We start from the raw sequence: 21,360 nt of genomic DNA on the forward strand, positions 1-21,360 counted from the left end.
TTTTTAGCCGAGAAGATGTTCTAGCGTGGCTGCATGACTCCATGTTGCCACGGCTCCTGGATGAGTCTGCCCTCTTGAGAGACACAGGAAGCGTGTTACTCGGCACGTTGAGGCTCAGACAAATCCGTGACGCACAGGGTGAGATTTCTTTGTGGCCACTATCTTTACCTTTACTGAGATGTGAACTTGTTTGGAGCTACATCAGAGCTCTTTGACAGAGCACATCTCAGACTTATTGAATCTATTTTTTGCTTCTTTGTGTAGCTTTCTTCAGTAGTACTACTGAGTCAGAGACATAATGTTTAATATTTCAGGATCCTGACTATTATCTGAATTGCATTTTATGATTGCATTCTTTTTTTCTGGGTAAACTGATGAAATAAATGCAGATGGACGTCATTGTAATCTTTTCAAAACTTTTCCATTAGCAGATTCTCTTAGGTCAGAAAACACATCATCTTTCTGGGGAAAGCACTTGGTCATATCTCCAAGTAAAGAAGAGGATAATAGTACAGTTTTTGGTGCCATGGATTCAGATTGGTAAGGAAATTATTGAAAACCTGCTTGTGTCTGTGTGGCTATTAAAAGTTATTAACTATTGTTAATTTGCAGGTCATTGGTAACCTGTTTAGCGTTAGAGATAGACTAAGAGAAAACAGAAGATATTACTTTTCAGATAAAGTCTCATACATGCATTTTGGACTTGCAGATTTCTTTTATGAGCTTTTCCATTTGGCTATGCCAAATAGGCAAAAATCCATAAAAGGTGTAGATATGAACTCAAAATCTAATTCTAAATGGGTTGACGACAAGCTGGTGGATGTTAATGTTCTGCATAGTTTTGTTTTTAACATCTGGCTTTCTTTGATGTCCCCTGTTCACTTCTTTCTCTTTTGTAATTTCTCCCACACGTTTTCCAAGGGTGTGGCGTTTGGATCGGATGGGGGTGTATAACAGCAGAGATGTGGTTCACCAGCTGAACAGAAGCCTGGAAGAAGCCTCCTCTTCTTTAAAGCAGCTGCAACAGCTGCACTGGCTCGACTCTAGGTAGTGATCATGTGAAGACATGACTACAGCAGTAGGACATGTAAAGTCTGAGTTACAGCAAAATAATTAAAACACATTTTCCTTTGTATTGTTCAGGACAGCACAGTGTTTTGCTTTTTTTTTTAAACATGTACTCACACCAGTGGCTGTGGACTGAGCTGAGCCAGTTTGACCTGCAAAGTCCAGTTGGTTCAGTCCAGTAAACAGTTAAGCATGCCATATTCTGGCCCACGTGGAGTTCACTTGGATGTTGGCATGCTGCACATCTGGTGTGTATGCTAACCTTGCCCAAGAACAAAAACAAATGCTTTCCGGTCCAGCGAAGTGTGAGATCATTTGGCAGTGAGGGAGTGAGAATATGACCTGAAAGAGGTCATGCTCATTGGTTTCATTGACCAGGTTGCTCCAAAATTTAGGGGCAATAATTTCACAATGTTTGGAATCAAACACAACTGTGGCCTCTGCTTTAGAAATCTTGAGCGGAGGTTTACTGTCAGATCATGAGCCGTTTTCTCAATTTGCCCCGGAGCCTGCAGTAATTAAAGCACTGCACAATCAGTAAAACATGAAACATCAAAATAAGACACAGAAAACAATCCAGTGCTGAATGCACTGAGAACGTTGGCTAACATTTAACAACTGTTTCTAAGAATGATAACTCGTGGTATAAACAACTCTTTAATCCCGGCACATTTTGTGTTAGGGTACAGATATACACAGGGGAGAAAGCCAGTAAAATTGCGTCAAATCATTTTTGTTTGTACCCTTTATTTCTCATTTGAAATAAAACTTCCTGCCATAAATAAAATACAAGAGCAGTCTACATACTTCCTCCAAGGCAGAAAATCCCTTCAACGGACATGATTTCAGGCCCTGGTTCTGGTCTGCTTTGATATATTGATGATAATTTCTCAAAGACATTAAAATGTCCCCAAGTACTCACGCTTGGAAAACAAATCCTTCCAAAAAAATTATGGTCCCAGATCAATTCCAGAAGTTAATCACTTCTAAGTTGGGCCAAGACCCACATCTGGAAGAATTTTCATGTAAATCTGTCAATAATTGTTAGTGTCATTCTTCTAACAAACTAAATCTATAACATAATCAGCTCAACAAAGTATCAAAGTATCAAAACAGATACCTGACCGAAACTATGTGAAATATTTTGATTCCTGGTTAGAGCCCGATATATCAGTGGGGCCAGTAAATCAGAAATTTAAATGACCAAATACTGTTATCAGCTTAAATGTGGGCTCCTGATCTTATCATGTGCACTAACTGCGTGTTTTGTTGTGTTCATGTTCATAGGACTCGCGCCGTGTTTGTGGAATTCTCTCTCTATAACGTAAACACAAACCTGCTGGCCGTCTTTTCCTTCCTGTTTGAGTTCCCAGTCTCCGAGCGTGCCCAGTCCAGCTTTGACCTCATTGTCATCACATTGTGGCCAATCACAGGGCTGGACCTGCAGCTTCTTCTAATGGTAAACATTCCCATAACCATGAATCCTTGAACTACAGCTGTTTCGTTTTCCCTTTAGTATCATTTTTAAAATGGCACTTTGTGGTTCCAGATCATCCTCCTCGCCTTGGTGTTGTATTTCCTCGTTCGGGGCATATTGGGCTTCCTCAGAGAAGGCTATAGGTACCTGCTGTCAGCCTGGAGACTCCTGGGTATCTGTAAACTGTCTCTAGCAGCGTCTGTATTCGGAATACACCTGTGCCGCTGCATAATAGCTAAACAGCAATGGACATCATACCTGAAGCACCCTCGGGATACCTTCACAGATTTCTACCCCCTGGCCAGACAGACTCAGATGTACACCGTCATGTCTGCCTTGCTGTTGTTCATACTGGTACTCAAGGTAAGAAAGAAAGAAAGAGAGGAATCCAGGGTAATTTTACAGAAATATGTTGCATGTTGTTTATGACATTTTTGCTTTTATAACGATCTGGGAATGCGTTGAAGAGGAAAGATAAACATTATTCACGTTTTAGAAAACAATTGTAATGATTTTGACTTCTTATTATTGACAACAAATCCAATCTAAGACCAAAAAGCAGCAATGAAATGAATCTAATATCAATAATTGTCTGTGGAAGCAATTATCACTATCGCTGTAGCGCTCCTTTGTTTTCTCTGAAATAATTAAAAACAGCATCAGTGTGTCGTTAAGTTGCTCTGGCTGACAGAGTCATTCTCACAGACACAATGCTGCTGTTGTAAATCTTCACTAATCAACTAAATCTGTTAATTCACAGCTAAAATAGTCCCAAACAAGCACACTGTTGATTATTAAAGATGAAGCGATGTTTGCTGAAAGCTGCAGGAAAATAAAGAGCGTATACATTTAACATTTGCGACGTCTTCATTACCAATCGATCTCTGTAACAGTAGTTACAGAGATCAAGGCCATTGTAGGTAAAGTTTTGTTTTTAAATGAGAAAAAATAAATAAATTTCTGCTCATAAATCTAACCAAAATAAAATAACCTATAATGGAAATACAGGAAATGTCTTAGTGTGTTTTAACCTCTGACAGTTTGTTCAGATTTATCAGCACATGTAAGTTAAAGCCTGTTTTATACTCATTTGACAGTAGTGACGTCACCGTCACCGGGACGCACCACGATTTAGTGTCATTTTGGTTTCAGCTCTTATTTTTGTGACGTGGTTTGCCAGAGTGAAGACATTTCATTGACGTGTCAGCAGACATTTTCAGATTATCGAAAGTTTCTGAGAGACTGCAGAGAAGACGGCGTTCCCTCAAGTAGCAGTGGCGAAGCTATAGTGACATCACCACCAATGTGACGACCATAAACTAGGCTTATGAGAAGAACTGATGCTTAGGTTTGAGACGTCTGAAAGAAATTAAACAAATTTGCCAGAAACAACCCTGGACAAGCTTCATATGAGAATTAGTCATACGAATAGAATATACACAAAAGTTAATTTATGAGAAATATTTGTTTTTCTCTCCATTAAAGAGAATCACACAAACAGTCTGCAGATATTGCACAAAGGTTTACACTGTAAAAGCAGAAAGAGCAACTCCAGATCACACATACAAACCTCAGCGCATACACACACACACAGGCACTCAGCATTAATAGAGCCTGAAGCCGGATGGTATATTTCACAAAAATCCCTCACACTCACCCAGTATTATCCATCTTCTGACACTTAAAAAAAAAACAACAACTCTAAAATGATATCCTGTACTTGTGTACAACTTAGCTTAGAGAATAACTTCACAAGGCAACTAATTAAACACAAGGCTGTACGAAAAAAAGAAGATTTATTCATAACACACGTGAAAAGACCCAGGAAAACAGAGTTAACGATAAAAACGATAACAAAATAACGCTGAAAACCGATAAAAACCCTGAAAACCATACATTTCACACCCGAGCCTCAACTCTCGCGGCCCGGTACCAAGCGACTCACAGACCGAGGCCCAGGGTTGGGGACCACTGTCATAGGGCATATGGGCCTGGGATTGGCAACAGTCATAGGACAAGAGTTGGAGTACAGCCTGGATAAAAAAAAATGTATCCAACTCAATTTTTCAATTGTTTTGTGTCAACAATAGTTTAAATAGTCTTTAAATGTATAATACAGTTCAAAGTGTGTGACAGATAAGATGCCTCACAAAGCGAAATAAGAAGGAACAACAAGCATAACTAACAATATGCAATAATAAGCATATTCTTTTGCCCTTTTTATTTTTAAAGAGGCAAAACATGAATGAACAAAATTGTTAAAGTAAACACAACTAAATGGAAGTAAGCAGAAGCAGTTAAGCTTAATTTTTGTTGTTGCTCTGTGATGGCTGTTTAAATCCATTAATTAGGTTGTTTTTGATTGGCAGTGATCAATGCAGCGGGCCACATTCATAAACACAACATATACACAAAACTGTGCTTAAACCACAAATCAAACCCAGAATCTGTATTTTCTTACAGTACAAATGTAGAACTCTGACCGTGTGTACGCACTAAGAATGAGGCTGGCTTAGAAAATGTAAACATCTTTAAAAGAAATGCGTTTTATTTCCAGTTTTCCAGACCAAAAGAAACAAAAAGAGCGCTTATAGAACTGCGTAAGTAAGCAAAAAGCTTTTAAATTAAATGTAAAGAACAAAATAGTGTCTGATAAACTGTAGGCTGAAGCCTGAGCTCAATGTGGAAACACTTCTTACATAACATATTTTATTAGGAAGCTCTTTTTCTCAATATTTTATTAATTTGCTGGTACTTTTGCATTCGCCCTTATTTTGTGAGAAAGGTACGACTGTTTCTACACACATATCATTATATTACAAACTCAAAATGGCTCCAAATGTGTTTGTGATGGAGAAACATTTGTGTCCTTTGGCTAAATTAGATTTAATTACAAGATAACTTTTTTTTCCAAACACATATTTATGCTTTCTGTTTCCCTGCTCTCCCTCTCTCTGTGTCCTTGCTCATGCAGGCGTCCCACCAGTTGCGGTTTCTCCGTGAGTGGGCCGTATTTGGCAGAGCTCTGCGGCGCTCAGTCTGGGAGCTGCTGGGAGTTGCTCTGGCGTTACTGCTGTTGGTGCTGGCTTACTCACACACGGGACACCTGGTCAGTTTTTTCTCTTCTCTGTTCATTCTGTTTTCCTCTGGCTTGGCTTCTCCCCCGCACACACATGTGCGCACACCAAATAAATTGTAAATTCAGTCCACATTGTCTCAGCACATAACCTTGTCAAAGTGTGTCCGCCCACGAGGTTGTTCAGTTTACTTGTTTTTGGTCTGTTCACTTTCATTGTCATGGCTACAGTTCACTTTCTTTAGAGAATTTCAAATAAACCTGCTCTTTTGCACAGATTGCATAATACAGCTTTGCTCTTATTGTTACACCATGAAAGCATCTGTGCTTCCTTGCTGCCAAACAGCTTTACTGAACGAGAACATTATGACAATAGCATTTATTCAATATTTGAATCATTTATTCAAACCAGCACGGAATAAATAATGACCTGCAGAATGTCTCTGCTGTGTAAATGGCATCGCTTCATCCAACAGACTTTTAACTGTTCTTTATTTAGACATTATGTTCCCTTCAATTCTTTTTTTTTTTAGAGAGCCCTTCAGAACTGGAGTATAATTGTGTTTCATGACATTTCCAGATGATAGAAGAGTAAGATGATTAATAATATTTAAGAAAAGAGCCAAAAACTGCCAAACTATTAAGCTCTTTTGTGGAGCACAGCTATACAAATTAACATCATTTACACTCTTGCCAAACAAACTTGCAACTACTGATGAAGTCTGTCAACATCAGTTAAATGCTTTGAACTTCACAGTTTAACGGTCTCTGGCCACATTCCTACTAGGTGTGCCAGTAGTTTTACATCAACCAGCAATCACTGCTTTGGCAGGTGAGAAGAGGGCCACAGCAATACAAATAGACTAAGACAGTTCACAACAAGCCATCCAAGAGTATTTGTGTAATTACTCATGCTGCTAGAAGCATGGACTGTATATAAAAGATCGATTAGCTTAAGGGTCTGAAAAGTGAAGCCACTGCAGAAGTACCGTATGCCTACATTCTTCTTAATGAAGTCTGTTAAAATAACAGTTTGGCTCAAAAATGTGGTTGGATGCCATGGCATGACTGTTGCGGCTCCTCCAACCTATGGCCGCGGCAGGCTAAACATGAGGACACGGATGACGCGCAACAACAAACGCATAAAATACACTTCTGTACCATTTGCTCCTTTTATTCCACATGCAACTGTCCAATATATAAATCAGCACATGGGATTAACTATTAGACAAATGCACAGATTGCACAAACAAATAACTGCACTAATTACAATGCCAACTTACAATTTGGTCTATGGCATCAATTAGTGCACAAATATACAAAAACCATCAAGTTACAGTCAAAATACATCAAAATCATTCAAGCTGCGCTCAACAGAAAGTTTTGCCTCATGCTCACCCTACCTTTCTGCTCATCAACATCAGGTGCCGTGAACAGGTGAGTGCAACCACATTTATCATCTACCACACCCATGAGACACGCCCCACACCCGTGCACCGATACAGTGAGTCCATTTAAACCAACCCACTTAGTCAAAAAGGAACAACTCATATGGCTCCTACAATGACCATAGTTATTGAAAAGGTGTGCAGTTATCTTGCACTCTTGTTGCTTTTGAAAGAGTGACTTTGGGTACAGACCAGATCTGCGACCACTCACAGTTGAGTTCACAGGGCCTTTGGTGTGTCAAGACTGTGTTAAAACAGCAGTAAGATGGAGTTGGTTTGCTATCAGTTTGTGTTTGAGGTCATAATAATTACATGGAATCTGTTTGTGATGATGTGGCAGTTCACTGAATAGTACAAATCTGCCCAAAAAAAATCACTGGCTGCCTTCTTCCACCCCTGGAGGCCATTGCCAGCTCCTCCTGCCCATGGGCCATCACAGGTGACCCCTTGCATCCCATCCGCTGAGGTCAATCAGGTGCCAGACCTCCAGACTCACAACCAGCTTCTTCCCCTGGGCCATTCGGACACACACGCACACACCCACCCTACCAATCTGAGCCATAGTCCGAGTAACCCTTATCACTCAGACACGGCCTCTATTTACATCAAGTCGTTTGCACTACTTCTAAGCACTTTGCAACCCCTCCTCTATTGTGTGCCTTGCTCTTGTTTAGTATATATTTCTCCTGTTTGTTATTTGTTCCTGCCATCTTACTATTTCAGTTTTATTCTTGCACAACTAGTGTGGAGCACCCACAATTTCATTGTACATGTGACAATAAAGGGCTATTCTATTCTATTGTCATCTTAAATTCATATTGAATATTTACATTCAGAATCAGCCAGAACCTCATAGATTTGAAATAAAATTTTTATATAGGGATATAACCGAAATACAACCAACTGGTAACCGGTTGGTTTGAGTTCCCTATTCCAAAAAAATGCATTGCCTACCCCTCATCATGTGCCCATCACATGTAAATGATCAGTAGCTTTTCTTCATACTGCATCAGTAATGTTTACATTTATTATTTTTCAAATATTGTCTTAGAATTGATAAAAAGGAAACTTTTTTTTTCCCATTCCAGCTCTTCCACTCTGTGTTGGACGGCTACAGCAATTTGATCTCAGCCAGTCTGTCCTTACTGGGTTCCGGTTGGTGTGGCTTGTTGTCATGGCGTCCTGCCTGGATAATTACTGGTCCCAGCACTTTCTCTGCACTGCTGTTCCACATAAGCTTTGCTATATTTCGCCTGGTGTTGCTGTGGTTGGTCACTTCTGTCTTACTGAGGAACTACCGGCGTGCACGGGCAGAACTATACCGCCCAGCAGTGGATCTGCAAGACTACGAGATGGTCGAACTGTTCCTCAGAAGACTCAAAATGTGGATGGGACTCAGTCGGGCCAAAGAGGTACAAATTCTAATTCATATCTGTTAAGGACAATTTTTGTTGCTTTATTTATAGATTAACTTTTTCCATATATACTATTGGAACAAAACAAAATCTGAATGCTTTACCCAAAATCGTGTTTTTTCTCCTTAGTTTCGCCACAAAGTGCGTTTCGAAGGTATGGAGCTCCCACCGTCCCGTTCATCCTCGACCAGCGACTGCAAGTCCCTGTGCTTGCCTCCTCTGGACAGTCCAGACTCCCCACCTACCCCAGACAGTGTTGATGCTGGCTCTGAGGCCTCGTGGCGTCCAGCGTCTTCAAGCCCCTGCAGCCTCACAGAAGCCCCGGGTATCGGCCTGGGACTTGGCTTGGGGCTTGGCTTGGGCCTTGGCCCAGGAGTGGTGGTGGGAGGTAACAGCTGGAGAGAGAGAGCAGAGACCGAAGCTTCTCTGAGGAGACTCCTCCCCACCCTGGATGCTCTGCTGCAACAGCTTGACCGTGTCACTGTGACGACAGAGGATCTGTACCACATTGAGTGTAAACTGGAGCGAGCCCAAAGGAAAAGGAGGCGTAGAGGGAGGGAGAGAGACGATAGAGTTAAGGGATGTAGGAGCGAAGGGGGACAGAGAGGGGAAGGGGAAGCCTGGAAAGAACAAAAGCGTGGCAAGGAAAAGAACAAAGGGAGCAGGAAGGGGAAAAAGGTAGATAAAAGTGAACTTCCAAAAGAATGTGGGAGCAGTGCTGCCATCCCCAAAAAGACTCCTGTAGCTACACCCGTTCCCTTTTTGAAGCCCCGACCCTCCTCTGCTTCTACAAACCCCCCTGTTCCCCAGTTGTCTGCCAAACCTTCAATCAGTGTGCCTCCACCCCCACCAGTCACAGATAAGTCCTCCGATTCTTCCTCTCTCCCCCTGTCATCAGCAAACACATCTTCCCATGTCCCGCCACCAAAAACACCTACAGCTCTTCCATCCACCCGTGCACCCACCCCTTCCCTGCCATCTACGCCTATTACACGCAACTGGGATCTTCCTGCAGAGAGAGAGACCCTCCCTTCCTCAAGCCTGTTCAACCACCCAGCTCACACAACCACGATCCCTACACTCAAACGGAAACGCAAACCCCCATCCCTCAAAAACAAAGTGCACCCAACTTAGATAAATATGAGCAGATCGGATGAAAGAAGTGAAAGGTGGAGAAAAAGGATGTGCGCTTAAAATGATGGGTTAAGGACGAGAGGAGGCGCTCATGGGCAGCAGGTTTTGTCTTCAGATGTCACTCTCTAAACCCAAGGAAAGGACAGAAACTAATAGATGTGAAAGTACAAGGATGAGCTACAGGAAAGAATCAAGAAGGATCAAACAAGGAGTTTGGGGTACTGAAAGACGAAAAGAGCAATAAAATAAGACTTTGCAGGTTTATAAGCAGTGATCCGTCTCAATCCCGACTCAGTTCTCAAGGTGCAGGTCACCAGATGCTACCTGAGCTGGTTAAGGGGACATAAAGTCAGCAGTGAAACCAAGAAGTTCCTTTCATTGTTTTCCCCGGACCAAAACTGCCCCCTGATCCCATGTGACCCTGGAGGTTACCTGGGGTCGTTGACAGGAGCGCAGAAAAGTGCTCACCATAAGACTCAATGAACTGAAAGCATTCTATGCAATCAGACTTTTGTGTATCTCAGAAAGAACGTGTGATTTCTCAATTATGTTACCTGTCTACATACTGTTACGTTTTCTATTTTTGGTCACCATGGGTACCTGTGGCCTGTCCCAAATTTGCATGCAGGCGCACACAGATATACGCACATGCAGGTGTACACATGTGTAGAAATAACACTGTAGACAACATATCAGCAAATAGGAACGTGTGGTACACTTCAGCCCACTGGGTTACAGGTGAAAACACACACACACACACACACACACACACATACATGCATGCACGCACACACACACACAGACAGACATAATGCTGCTGGGATTCCAGCAGCCAGTTATTCAGGGCGCAAATATATCCGTCCTCTCCAGAGATGATTGGAGAGACTGAAGATGAGAGAGATGAAGTCAGAGGAGCCAATGACAAGGAGGTGTAGCAAGTGAAAAGCAAGGTTAGTGTGAAGAAAATGATACTGAACAGATAAGTCTAATTGTAGACAAGGAAATAGACAATACTGAGCATTTACACAAGTTCTCCCATTATAAAGCTATAATGACTCCGTCTGATTATCTTTCCTAATTGTTTATTTTTTGTTGTGTTTTGTTCCATATGGAAGCAATTTAAAAGCACTTTTGTTCTGAAGTATTGTTTTGTTTTTGTAATGAGGTGTGGTTTAAATAATAAGCTTGGTATCCAAACCAATAGAGAAAGCTTCACTCATACTGTATCTTAATTATAAACATCGCCAAAGCTTTTGTATCATTTATGCATCCTGAGATTTTAACCACACCAGTTAAATAATTCATTCATTCTTGTACTTGCACTTTATTCTTTAATGGAGCTGATATCAAACCCCATATTTAACTCTCATGTGTCAAGTCATGCCTTTACAGCAACATTATAGAAACGTCCTAGTAAGTATTATCAAAGTAATCAAGCAGTAGCTTGCAGTTGTTTGTACTTTTGTTTGCTCTTTGTGGTGATGATGTTTTTGCCTTATTTTGTTCAACATGCGCACTTCTTGTGTCCAGCGGGCAGATCTCAGGGAACCCAACCTTTTCTTAAAACCTGTAAGGAAGTCCAGGAAAAACAAAAGCTGATATGTAGAAGTTAAAATATGAAACTATGGTCAACATGACCCCTGCTCCCTCCCTCCCTTTTCTCAGCAAGGCTCTAGAAGTTGTACATCATCGAATTTGCCTTGGATTTAATTAAAATATATAACATTAAAAAGGTACTTATAGCCATGTCAGTTTAATTTAGCCTACATCTTTTCCCCTCTGTTTTCATACAAAACACCACGGTTAAAGAGCATAAAGCAAACTTACAGGTGCTCTTAAAAAGAAATTAAAAAGGGAACTTTTCTTCTTCTGCGTGTACATTTCTGTATATATTAGCGCTTTGTGATGTATATTTTTGCTTTTCATGATCAGTCATTTTTGTGCTGCAGCAACGTACACATAGGTCGAGCACTGGTGTTGCAAACTTCAGAGTTTTATGTTGCACTGGTGTAATCAAAGTACTACAGCCAAAGCTTCTAATCAGTTTACTCTTTGACGGCGAATAGAAAACCCCAAACAGCACAGCAGTCGGCAGTTCCCACCTCCACCAGCATTATATTCCTGCTCTGCGTGTAACAGTTTAGTGCCAAAGCTCACCGTTGTCTTCTGTTGTAAAATGCATTTTGTTTAAAGCAGCGTTAAAGATTTGTCTGTATGCTCTTGTTTGTATTTTGCAGTTGTCGCACTTCTTATGCTTTTGCACTTGACAAAGTCGAATAAAGAATTTGACAGCTGAACTTCTTGCAAAATGAAAAAAAAAAAAATTAAAATGTCAAATGCTAGCTTAAGTACTTGGTTTCCACCCTGTGCAGTACGTTCAGATTTGCTGATAAATTAGCCGCAATGTTTGGTACTTGTCGATGCCAATCCTATAATCAGTGTGTAGGTTGAAAAGTTGAAGAGAAAAAAAAACGTTTCTTATTTACACATCCAGGAGTTACATAAACAGCAGTAACAGTTTATCATGTTTATAGTGTCTAAAATTCCCTCTGTCTCTGGCCTTCACTAACTCCTGGGAAAAATTTCTGGAACAAATTTCTCCCTTTGTCTTTTGTGTACGGAGGATTTTTCTGTTCTCACTAAAAACAGCTCCCTTAGAGAAGTTAGACTGACCCAAAGCAGTAGAACAGCTGGACAGTCATCTAAACAATGGGCAGAAACTCACTACAGGGTACTCCAACGCTGAGGGGGGGACAGCTGATTCATGAGTAAACTCTTTTACATTACCATTAGGTATATTGTTAGAAAAATAATTATACCTGCTTTGACTCAGACTTAAGAATGCTCAAAGGTGCATTTGGGCTTTCATTCCTTCTTTGTGGATCAAAAATGAGCACAATGCCACTTTTTAAGTTTTTAGTTTGTTTTATTCACTTCATATACTTTTGTCTCGTCTTTTGTTTAATTTCTCGACAAGAAATTAAACAAAATCTGTGAAATCGTCTACAGTGGACACCAGTCTTTTTCGTTGTCCGGTGGCTTCCACATTTGTTGGAGCACTGCTCTGTGACAAAGGTTTGCTCTGCCCTTGGGTCAGTGAAATCCCGGGAGTTGAGCGAGACTGGATGGCTTCTTGAGCCTAAGTTATAGCAATGAGGTAAAACGGGTTGAAATTAGAGAAATTAAGTGCAAGTAGTGGTGATGAGGAAGACTTTGCATGTTGGTCTTACCCTGGTCCTGATCCTCTTGATGTGTCGTAACCTTGCTAGCCACTTAGAGGCGTATGCGTCAGAGGGGTTAGCTCTGTACTGGTGCACCAAAGAGGCCATCTGAGGAGAAAGAGAAAAGTCGAGACTGTGTGTCACCTCTGCAAAGTGTGTTTGACTAGATGTAAGAAGATAAAAGACTTACATTTGCATGCAGAGCCATCTGCCTGACTAACAGGGGAAGGTTTCGATCTGAAACAATTTTTGCCACCGTTGTGTCTACTAATCCCTCGAGGTCTGAAAGAGGGTATAAAGAAGAACTCATTAAAGTTAAACAAAGCTGACAAAAATTAAGAACAGGATCCGAAAAATAAGTGATTAGCTCACCTTTGCGGCACTGGAGGGTAACGAGGTTACATTCATAATCCAGTGGTTTTATAATGACTTCGACAAAATTAAACTGACCCTAAAGGAAGGGAAAATGGGCATTAAAGGACAGAATATCAACAGCAAATTTCAGATTCTTTTACTGTGCTCGTGTGTGTCTACCTTAATTGTGCCCAGTTTGTACTCCTCTCCAGAGTCATTGTACACCACCATGACAAAATCATTGCCAATGTGTCGCTTTTTGTTGCAGCAACCCTTGTCGCTCTCCCTGTTTGGCATCAGTGTGGCTATGTGAAAGATAGCTGCAGGGACACAATTTCATTTATAATATGCAAATTACAGACTGGCTGTAAAGAAAAAATAAATAAATACTGTATGTGTGTTTTTCCTGACACACACACACACACCCTGCATGATGTCGTCATGCCAGCAGTAGGTGAACTCTCCATCATCTCCATACTGGTCAAGCCCTCCAAGGAAAATCTGGTCTGGATCGCAGTCTTTCAGATGGATTAATTTGCCAAGACCTGTGAGGAAAGAGGCGTAGCGGTTCGAACCGTACTCGTTCGACAAGATGGCGACTTCATTGTTAACCTAAAGAAAGTGAAGAGGATCAAGACATTAAGCCAGAAAATATAGAAATTATACGGCAGTGATTAGCAAAACTACAGTCAGCACATCCTCACCTGACCAGCTCCTACAAACACCACCCCAATTTTATGGGTGTCATAAGGGGGCATTTGGTCCAGAACCTTTACTGCACGGTCAATCACCTACGACAGAAAACACAATGTAAACCACGCTGTATGATCCAGAAGAAGGTGTAGGAGAGAATTCAGGTTACCTGAGTTTTGGGCAGCAGAAGTGGCTTGTTGGCTTCATTCCCAAAGAAAGGAGAGTGGTAGAGCTGCAGAAACACAAAGCTAGAAGATATAAGAAGAAAGAAAGTCAGTTTAGACACATGGATATGTAAATTAAAGGCAATCTACTTTCATTGAACCTCATATGTTTACTGGTCAACAGAACCTGGACTACAAACACAATTTATGGAACCAAATAAAAGCAACACAGCTTCTGGTACCAAATATCTTGTTTCCATGCCAATAGATATCTAGACATTTCTATTCAAACATCTGTTGCTATTTCTATTCAAACATCTGGATGAGGTTGCAGAACAATTTCAAAATAATGGTCCTCGGCATAAAATACCAAAGACTTTGTGCACAGAGGTTTCTCCAGATTTTCAGAATTTGTGATATTATAGATATCCAAAGGACAAGGAAGAAAGTCCACATTGGATGCCCGTGATCTTCAGGCCCTACAGGTGGCACTGAAATAAAAACAGGTGTGATTATGTCATGGAAATCATTGCATGGGCCCAGGAACACTTCCAGAAATCACTGTGAATACAGTGCCTTCCACAAAGAAGAAACCACATGTGTACATGGTCCAAAAACACCACAATCTTTTCTGGGCCAAAGCTTATTTAAAATGGGTTGAGGCAAAGGGGAAAACTGTTCTGTGGTCAGACAAATGGAAATTTGAAATTCTTTTTGGAAAACGTGGACATCCAGCTTGTTAGCAGCACTCACTTCAAATATCTTAATATCTGATTAGGGTATTGGTGGTGCATTAATGTGTATGTAATTAGGAGTGTGAACATCTGGAAAGGGACCGGCAATGCTGAAAGGTATACACACAGGTTTCAGCCTTTTTCCAGAGAAGGCCTTGAATATTTTAGCTAGACAATGAGAAACCCTATACTGAATCAATTAAAAAGCATGGCTTCATAGTACAAGAGTCCAGATGCTGAACTGGCCTGCAGTCCGGGGGGGGGGGGATGCTGTACAGTGATAAACATGGCCTTGTCCAAACTTTGAGGCCTGTTGTTGCCATAAAATTTGAAATGACAGTTTAAACATTTGACATGCTTTCTGTTCTAAATAAAATATGGGTTAATCCTTAATTTTTTTTGTATTTATATTTTAAACAATGTCCCAAATTATTTGGAGCTGGGGTTGGAAATACACCTCTATGCACGGCCTCTGTTCTTAGAAGGTATTCATAACTATTTCCAAATGCTGCATTGCAGTTTCTGTCCACGTTCTGATTTTTCATCACCTTAAAAAATTTTTTTTTAAAAACACAGTTGCAGCACATAATTTAAAAAAAATAAAAATTTGCTCACTGACAGGGTGACACTTTTGATCTTGCAAGTCAAAATGAGCTTACTGACTTTACTTGATACATTGCATCATTAATTTAGCAGAAACACATCACAGAAGCTGCAGTAGTTTCTTGTATAAATCGTGTAATACCTGGGGCTCAGTCCAGAGATTTTCTCAGTGTTGCTGGGACCAGGTCGACTGTGATAAGAGTCCCTCTCCGCCCGCCTCTCCCTCCTGGAGGAGGGGGCTGAGACTGAGATTGTGTGACCTCTGGGCCGGTGGCCTCCACTGGGGGAGATGGGTGCAGATTGTACTGGTGCTGGTGGAAAAGACAACCTCATCCCCGTTCCTCCACTCTGAGATGACGATACAGCTTGGCCTTCACCTGCTGGGCTTGGACCTCCCGCTACATTAGTGTCCACTCCAGTGTTTCCCTCTACCTTTTCTTTCACAACCTGGGGCTGCTGGGGTTGAGGCATGCCGTCTGAGGGTGCTCTAGGCCGTGACGTGTCAACCATCGCACTTTCTGACTCCATAGCAGCCTTGGCAAAAGCTTCAGGTAATGTCTGGAGCTCAGGAGAGGAGCTGGACTTGTTGAGTCCATGACCCTGGGACTGAGTGTGTGTCTGGAAGGGAAGGTCAGGCCCCTGGCTTCCTGGAGTGGATGGTCCAAAAGGGGGCTGATCGATTGGAATTGCTCCCTCACTTACTTCTTCCAGGGTTGACTTTTCATCATCCTGACTTGAGGTGGAGGAGGACTGAAATTGGGAACAAAAGCTGTTTATTTAAAGTACTGCAATGAAAGTATGCAAGTTTTAACCACAGACCCCACTGTGACATCACCCACCAGTTTAACTCCTGATTAGCATTTACAAAGAGGGAGGGTGTGAGCTAAATAGCCATGTAACGGTAAATGGACTGGTTCTTATATAGCGCTTTTCTACTCTGTCTGAGCACTCAAAGCGCTTTATACAAGTAATTCATTCACCCAATCACACCCATTCACACAAGCACTTCTAAGCTTAAGTATCTAACATTCATACACATTCACACTCCGATGGATGCATCAGAGAGCAACATGGGGTTAGTATCTTGCCCAAGGATATTTGGCATGCAGACTGGAGCAGCCTGGGATCGAACCACCAACCTTCTGGTTAGTGGCTGATCTGCTCTGCCACCTGAGCTACAACCACCATGTCAATCACATATTAGCCATACCCTAACTCATCTCTTTTTTGTCATCTTTTTGACATTAAATGAGACACAAAATTCCTCCTTGAAATAATCTGGAAAATGAAGGTCATGCTGTTTTGAATCATTAAACATTGAAGACCTTTCTGAGGTCACAGAAGTGAGCAGTAGGATGACACAATCAGACTTCCTTTTGCAACAAGAACCTGCAAGCTGTTTCCATCTTTTATATACATATATATACAGGTTTTAACTATGGTTTTATGGTTTTAACATGTTGCCAAAGCACAGCATTGGTTGTTAAAGGCGCTGCTAAGTGAGTCATCAGAAGCTGCACTCCACTTGGCTGCTACCCATTACAGCAGTGGCAAAGGAAAGCCACTTTAAAAAAAAAGTTGACAATTTATAATCAAATAGCACAGGTGACGCAAATGATGGAATAAACAGCCTTGAGGTGCAGGCACTGACAGTAAAGCCACAACAAGTGTTTTAATGGATGTGCACATGGTGATTTGTTTAATGCTGCACAAGACATCATTAAGTCTGCGTGTGTGGTTTGGTGAACATGGTCCTACCCTGCTGAGTGTTTCAGGAGGAGTCTTTGTAAACTTATCAGCAGCTATGAAGATTGGATCAGACAACATTGGCTCAAACTCTGCACTCCCCAGCCATTCAGGCGGCGTGTTTGCTGTAGCAATTCCTGATCCCTCCTCCAGCACCACGACAGAGTCTACAGGAGGATACAGCCACAACCATGTGGGTTATAAGTCAATGCAGGTATATGAAAGCAATGCACGCACACAGACACACAAATCACAGTCTTGTCCACTGTTAGTCACACAATCAGAGATACACAAATATGCAGGTGGTAAGACTAAAGATTTTATCAGCTGTCAGTAGTAATCATGACAACAACACCTCACAAACATCCTCTCTAAAATCTCAATTCAGGTTAAACACACAATAATTCAAATAAGTCATTGTAACAGAATCATATACATCTTCTCTGATGACCAATCTCAGGCAAAAAAAAGAAACAAAGCCATGTGCAAGATCATGACCTACAGTGACATCAACATAAAATCACTGAGATCAGAGGCAGATTTATCAGTGCGGCAGGCAGCATCACTAGTTCGTTTACTCATTTTCTATCAAGTTGCATGCATCGTTTTGGCTGCTGGTTATCTCATCCCAAACGCACGGCAGCTACTGCAACAGCAGCCCAGACCAGTCTTGCATCTCCCAAACAACACATTCAAAGAAGAAGAGAAACACAATCACAAGCAGGCACATTTGATTTTTTAAGACCCCCCAAACTGCAGCTCAGAAAAAGTCTTCATCACCCTACTGGTTAACCAGTAAAGCAAGGAAGTGCATCATGTTGCTTAGATGAGGTCTGGGCTTTTCTGTTGACAACATCAGAGGGTCAGAGGTTAAAGGTCAAAACCTGGGAGTATATTTCAGAAACAGAAGGGTTAGAAAACTTATTCAGGAAGAAAAAAATGTAATGCAGAAGATGTCCAAAAAAACAACAACAAAAAAACAAAAAACAAAAAACTGAATCATGATTCATCTTTAGGTGTCATTTGGCTGACTGATTCCAGCGCAGACATGTTTTCATTAGCAGTAAGAGAAACCCCCGCTCCGTGTTAATAGAAGACTAATGGTAAAGCAGAAATGCTGAGTATCTATACTTGCACAATCTTTAAGGAAGCAACAGCAGTTCTTTCGCATAACACAATGTGATTGGTGTGCTTGAGAATCCATGGAAAATGATGGTCCTCCCCATTATTTCTTAAAATTAAATGGAGACCTTTTGGAAAACACTGGAATTTTCTTGTCTAAACTTAGATGAGAAAACCAATTTCACTCTCATATCTGTTAAATGCGAAAACTACTGCCAAAAGCTTTATACCGCAGCATTTTTTTTTTTTTTAAAATGGAAGACTTTATTAGTTGTCTCACAACTTTACAGTAATGACTTTCAGAAGAAAAAAAACTGTACAACTGTCAATTGTTAAATATGAGAGCAACAACTCAAAGTTGCTCAACAACACAGGTGTTGTGTGACAAAAGCCTATTTCCTAGGAATCCCCGAAAGACTGGATTTTCCTGAAGATAGCAAAAGAAAACCGTCACCAGTTGAGGGCATCTTTCAATTTCATTTTTACATAGAGACAGGCTAAATAAATAAATAAATAAATAAATAAATAAATAAATAAATAGAGAACTGGGAGAAAAGAATATCAAGGTCTGAAAATGTTACAGTGAATTTATTTCAGCTAGCGGTTGTATTTTTTTTATAGAAAGTAGTTGTAGGGGGAAATATTTCTGGGTTGGAAAATGGTCCAAAAATACTCTAGTCACTGTGTTAGCATGAGTAATGCAAAGAAAAACGTCACTTTGCATTTGGTAAACACAAGGCATTGTGTTTAACAGGCATGTTATAGTTTCCACGAGTGCACTCTAAGGTTGTGAGACAAATTCATCACTGGCGTGAGGCTCTGCATGGATATTCTGCCAGTAATTTTGTAACTGTTCAGACTCATCTGGACACACAAAACTACAATGGACTAACCACACACACACTCTTACAGGGGACTGTAAGCTGATGAATATAATAACAGTGACTATTCGTTTGTGGTGTCTGCTGCAGAGTACAGTTGCTGCTTAAATTGCTCTAACACTACAAAAAGAGCAGAAACTATGCAGCCATCCTGCAAGTATGGATGCTCAATTGCATCCATAAGGTCCGCATCATCAGGGCGTATAACCACGGTCCAATTTAACTGATTAAAGAAAATTCTGACACTTAATTTCCATAAAGCCACAAAAAAATTGTTTTACATTTCAGCTTTTGTAATGATCTAATATCTTCACTCTGCATAGCTCCAATGCTTCTGGTCTTAAAAGCAGGATCAACAACATTCCCTTCTTTTTGCTAGCAGTCGCCTCACTAGAAACCATAGACAGATATGAGATTGGTATGAAGCTTCTCATCTAACTCAAATGAATCAGGGAATATAATTAAAGAAAGATTCCTAATCTGTGCTTGCAGACTGCTGTGTTGTGCAAGTGAGAAGAAATATACTGCACCAGGAGTTTTTTGGAGGGGGGGGGGGTAGATAGATGTGGGGTCACACACGTGGTGGACGGTACCTGCCCAGGAAATGCTCCTGTGCAACCTGCCAGGGGCTGGTGGGCCTGGGGGGGCAGTGCCCATACCCAGAGAGCAGAGAGAGCCACCCACTGCAGGCGAAGTGCCAGAGGACAGGTCAGTGGCACATGAAGCCACATAACACACCGCAGCCAATCACAAACCAGCATGGGTGATGAGGATGAAGAAACATGTAAAGAAACCAATCAGAACAAGGGAGGAAATCTTAAGTGCAGTTAAAAATAAAATGAAAAGAAGGATGGAAGAAAGAATTTGGGGGGGGGGGGGGGGGGGGGGGGGGGGGGGCTGATGTCCTGAAGAAACTTGAAATGGATCCCCAAAACAAATAAGATGACTAAAATAACAGCTCACTGAAACAGAGGCACCTGCAACAAAAAGAACATGTGATTTAAGGCAGTGATATCTGACAATCAATAACCTGAATGAATCCCAGCTGGGCTACTGAACACCTTCAGGCTCAAATCCAGCACTTACAGGCAATTTAGCATTTCACTTAGTCCATTAAAAGGGTATCAAGGACATGCAGTCACGCAGATAGAAGGGTTGCATTCATGCGTAACATTACATCATACTGTAGCTTCCTAATCTGGATATGCTGTTTTTAATTTCATCGATAACAGCAGGATCCAAATTTTCTGGGACCAATAACTCATCAGCACTTATACAACCTCTTATTCAACACGAGAAAAACGTCACAAACTTTCTGATATTTCTTGCTTTCTATGCCCAGACAAACCATTTCTCACCTGTGTTGGAGCGCTGAATCAGGTTTGCCTTTCCTCCAACACTGCTGTGTGTTTGGGTTAGGGGCTCAGAGACAGGAGCTGGAGCAGGGACAGCTGTGCTAGCAGGAGCACTGGCTGTCTGAGTGGGAGGTTCCTTCACTCCCTCCATTGCCATCAGAACACTGGAGAGCTCTTGCAGCGGCATGTTGCCAAGCTCAGATGAGAAAGGGCTAGGTGGGTTCTCCAAACACATTAGCCAGCTTGTGTTACCTGTGACGACAGTATTAGAGCCCAGCACAGAAAGCAAGAGTGTCAGGGAGCACATAACACAAACAGCAGAAAGTATCTTTAAAATGAATGCCTATCATTTACCAAAGCGCACTGAAAGGTATGTGGATGATTCTTTTTTTTTTTTTTTGTTCCCCAACAGTCACCTTCTGACAATACTCGCATAATAACGAAACACAGAAAGTTTCTACAATAACTGTAGAGGGGACATTCTTAATGGTGACATACCTGACGGTCTGCGTATGAAGATCTCTGCCCAGCCTTGTGTGAGCATTGGGGCAAATTCAGCCAAGGTGGGGTTGTCTTTCAGAGTAGGAGGCGCAGATGGAGTGGCAGAGGTGGAAGAGGATGGACCTAAACTATCCAGAGCAGGACCAGAGGAGGGAGAGAGTGGAGCAGTCAACTCACCCTCAGAGGGAGACACCAGAGGACTGAGACTCTGAGCTGGACCGGCACGTAGAGCATGACCACCTGTAAGTCAAAGCCAGATTTCTTTATTGTAAAGTCAGACAATCAGAGAAAGCACAACAACATTATTACTTCCCAAGACTCCTACATTGAAGACTGTAAGTCAAAGAAAGCAACAGCATGGTAACATA

At 41.4% G+C, this 21,360-nt stretch overlaps 2 protein-coding genes across 7 annotated transcripts in view; one reads left to right on the forward strand and one right to left on the reverse strand.

The window, feature by feature from the left end:
- pkd1a (polycystic kidney disease 1a) overlaps nucleotides 1–11,915 on the forward strand; it is a 72,874-nt gene extending 60,959 nt beyond the window's left edge. Inside the window, exons 49-56 of one of the 2 annotated variants that reach the window (XM_014334434.2) lie at nucleotides 8–138; nucleotides 429–540; nucleotides 922–1,047; nucleotides 2,356–2,527; nucleotides 2,618–2,908; nucleotides 5,520–5,654; nucleotides 8,158–8,481; nucleotides 8,614–11,915. In XM_014334434.2, coding sequence (XP_014189920.1) covers nucleotides 8–138; nucleotides 429–540; nucleotides 922–1,047; nucleotides 2,356–2,527; nucleotides 2,618–2,908; nucleotides 5,520–5,654; nucleotides 8,158–8,481; nucleotides 8,614–9,618 — 2,296 coding nt within the window. In that variant the 3' untranslated portion in view covers nucleotides 9,619–11,915. The remainder of the gene's footprint in view (nucleotides 1–7; nucleotides 139–428; nucleotides 541–921; nucleotides 1,048–2,355; nucleotides 2,528–2,617; nucleotides 2,909–5,519; nucleotides 5,655–8,157; nucleotides 8,482–8,613) is intronic. The other variant, XM_014334435.2, reaches the window with a different exon arrangement.
- A 608-nt stretch (nucleotides 11,916–12,523) lies between these two features.
- The window catches only part of tsc2 (TSC complex subunit 2), a 32,985-nt gene continuing 24,148 nt past the window's right edge, over nucleotides 12,524–21,360 (reverse strand). For 4 of the 5 annotated variants that reach the window (XM_005925111.2, XM_014334436.2, XM_005925116.3 and 1 more), the window contains 13 exons: nucleotides 20,990–21,232; nucleotides 20,495–20,743; nucleotides 19,730–19,819; nucleotides 17,146–17,300; nucleotides 15,530–16,137; nucleotides 14,056–14,134; nucleotides 13,898–13,984; nucleotides 13,619–13,805; nucleotides 13,374–13,513; nucleotides 13,212–13,290; nucleotides 13,030–13,121; nucleotides 12,849–12,947; nucleotides 12,524–12,757 (listed from right to left, as the gene is read on the reverse strand). In XM_005925111.2, coding sequence (XP_005925173.1) covers nucleotides 12,599–12,757; nucleotides 12,849–12,947; nucleotides 13,030–13,121; nucleotides 13,212–13,290; nucleotides 13,374–13,513; nucleotides 13,619–13,805; nucleotides 13,898–13,984; nucleotides 14,056–14,134; nucleotides 15,530–16,137; nucleotides 17,146–17,300; nucleotides 19,730–19,819; nucleotides 20,495–20,743; nucleotides 20,990–21,232 — 2,267 coding nt within the window. In that variant the 3' untranslated portion in view covers nucleotides 12,524–12,598. The remainder of the gene's footprint in view (nucleotides 12,758–12,848; nucleotides 12,948–13,029; nucleotides 13,122–13,211; nucleotides 13,291–13,373; nucleotides 13,514–13,618; nucleotides 13,806–13,897; nucleotides 13,985–14,055; nucleotides 14,135–15,529; nucleotides 16,138–17,145; nucleotides 17,301–19,729; nucleotides 19,820–20,494; nucleotides 20,744–20,989; nucleotides 21,233–21,360) is intronic. The other variant, XM_005925115.3, reaches the window with a different exon arrangement.

This window comes from Haplochromis burtoni, unplaced genomic scaffold (genome assembly GCF_018398535.1).
Source record: "Haplochromis burtoni strain Fernald_Lab_line unplaced genomic scaffold, NCSU_Asbu1 Contig_70, whole genome shotgun sequence".
Lineage (NCBI taxonomy): Eukaryota > Metazoa > Chordata > Actinopteri > Cichliformes > Cichlidae > Haplochromis > Haplochromis burtoni.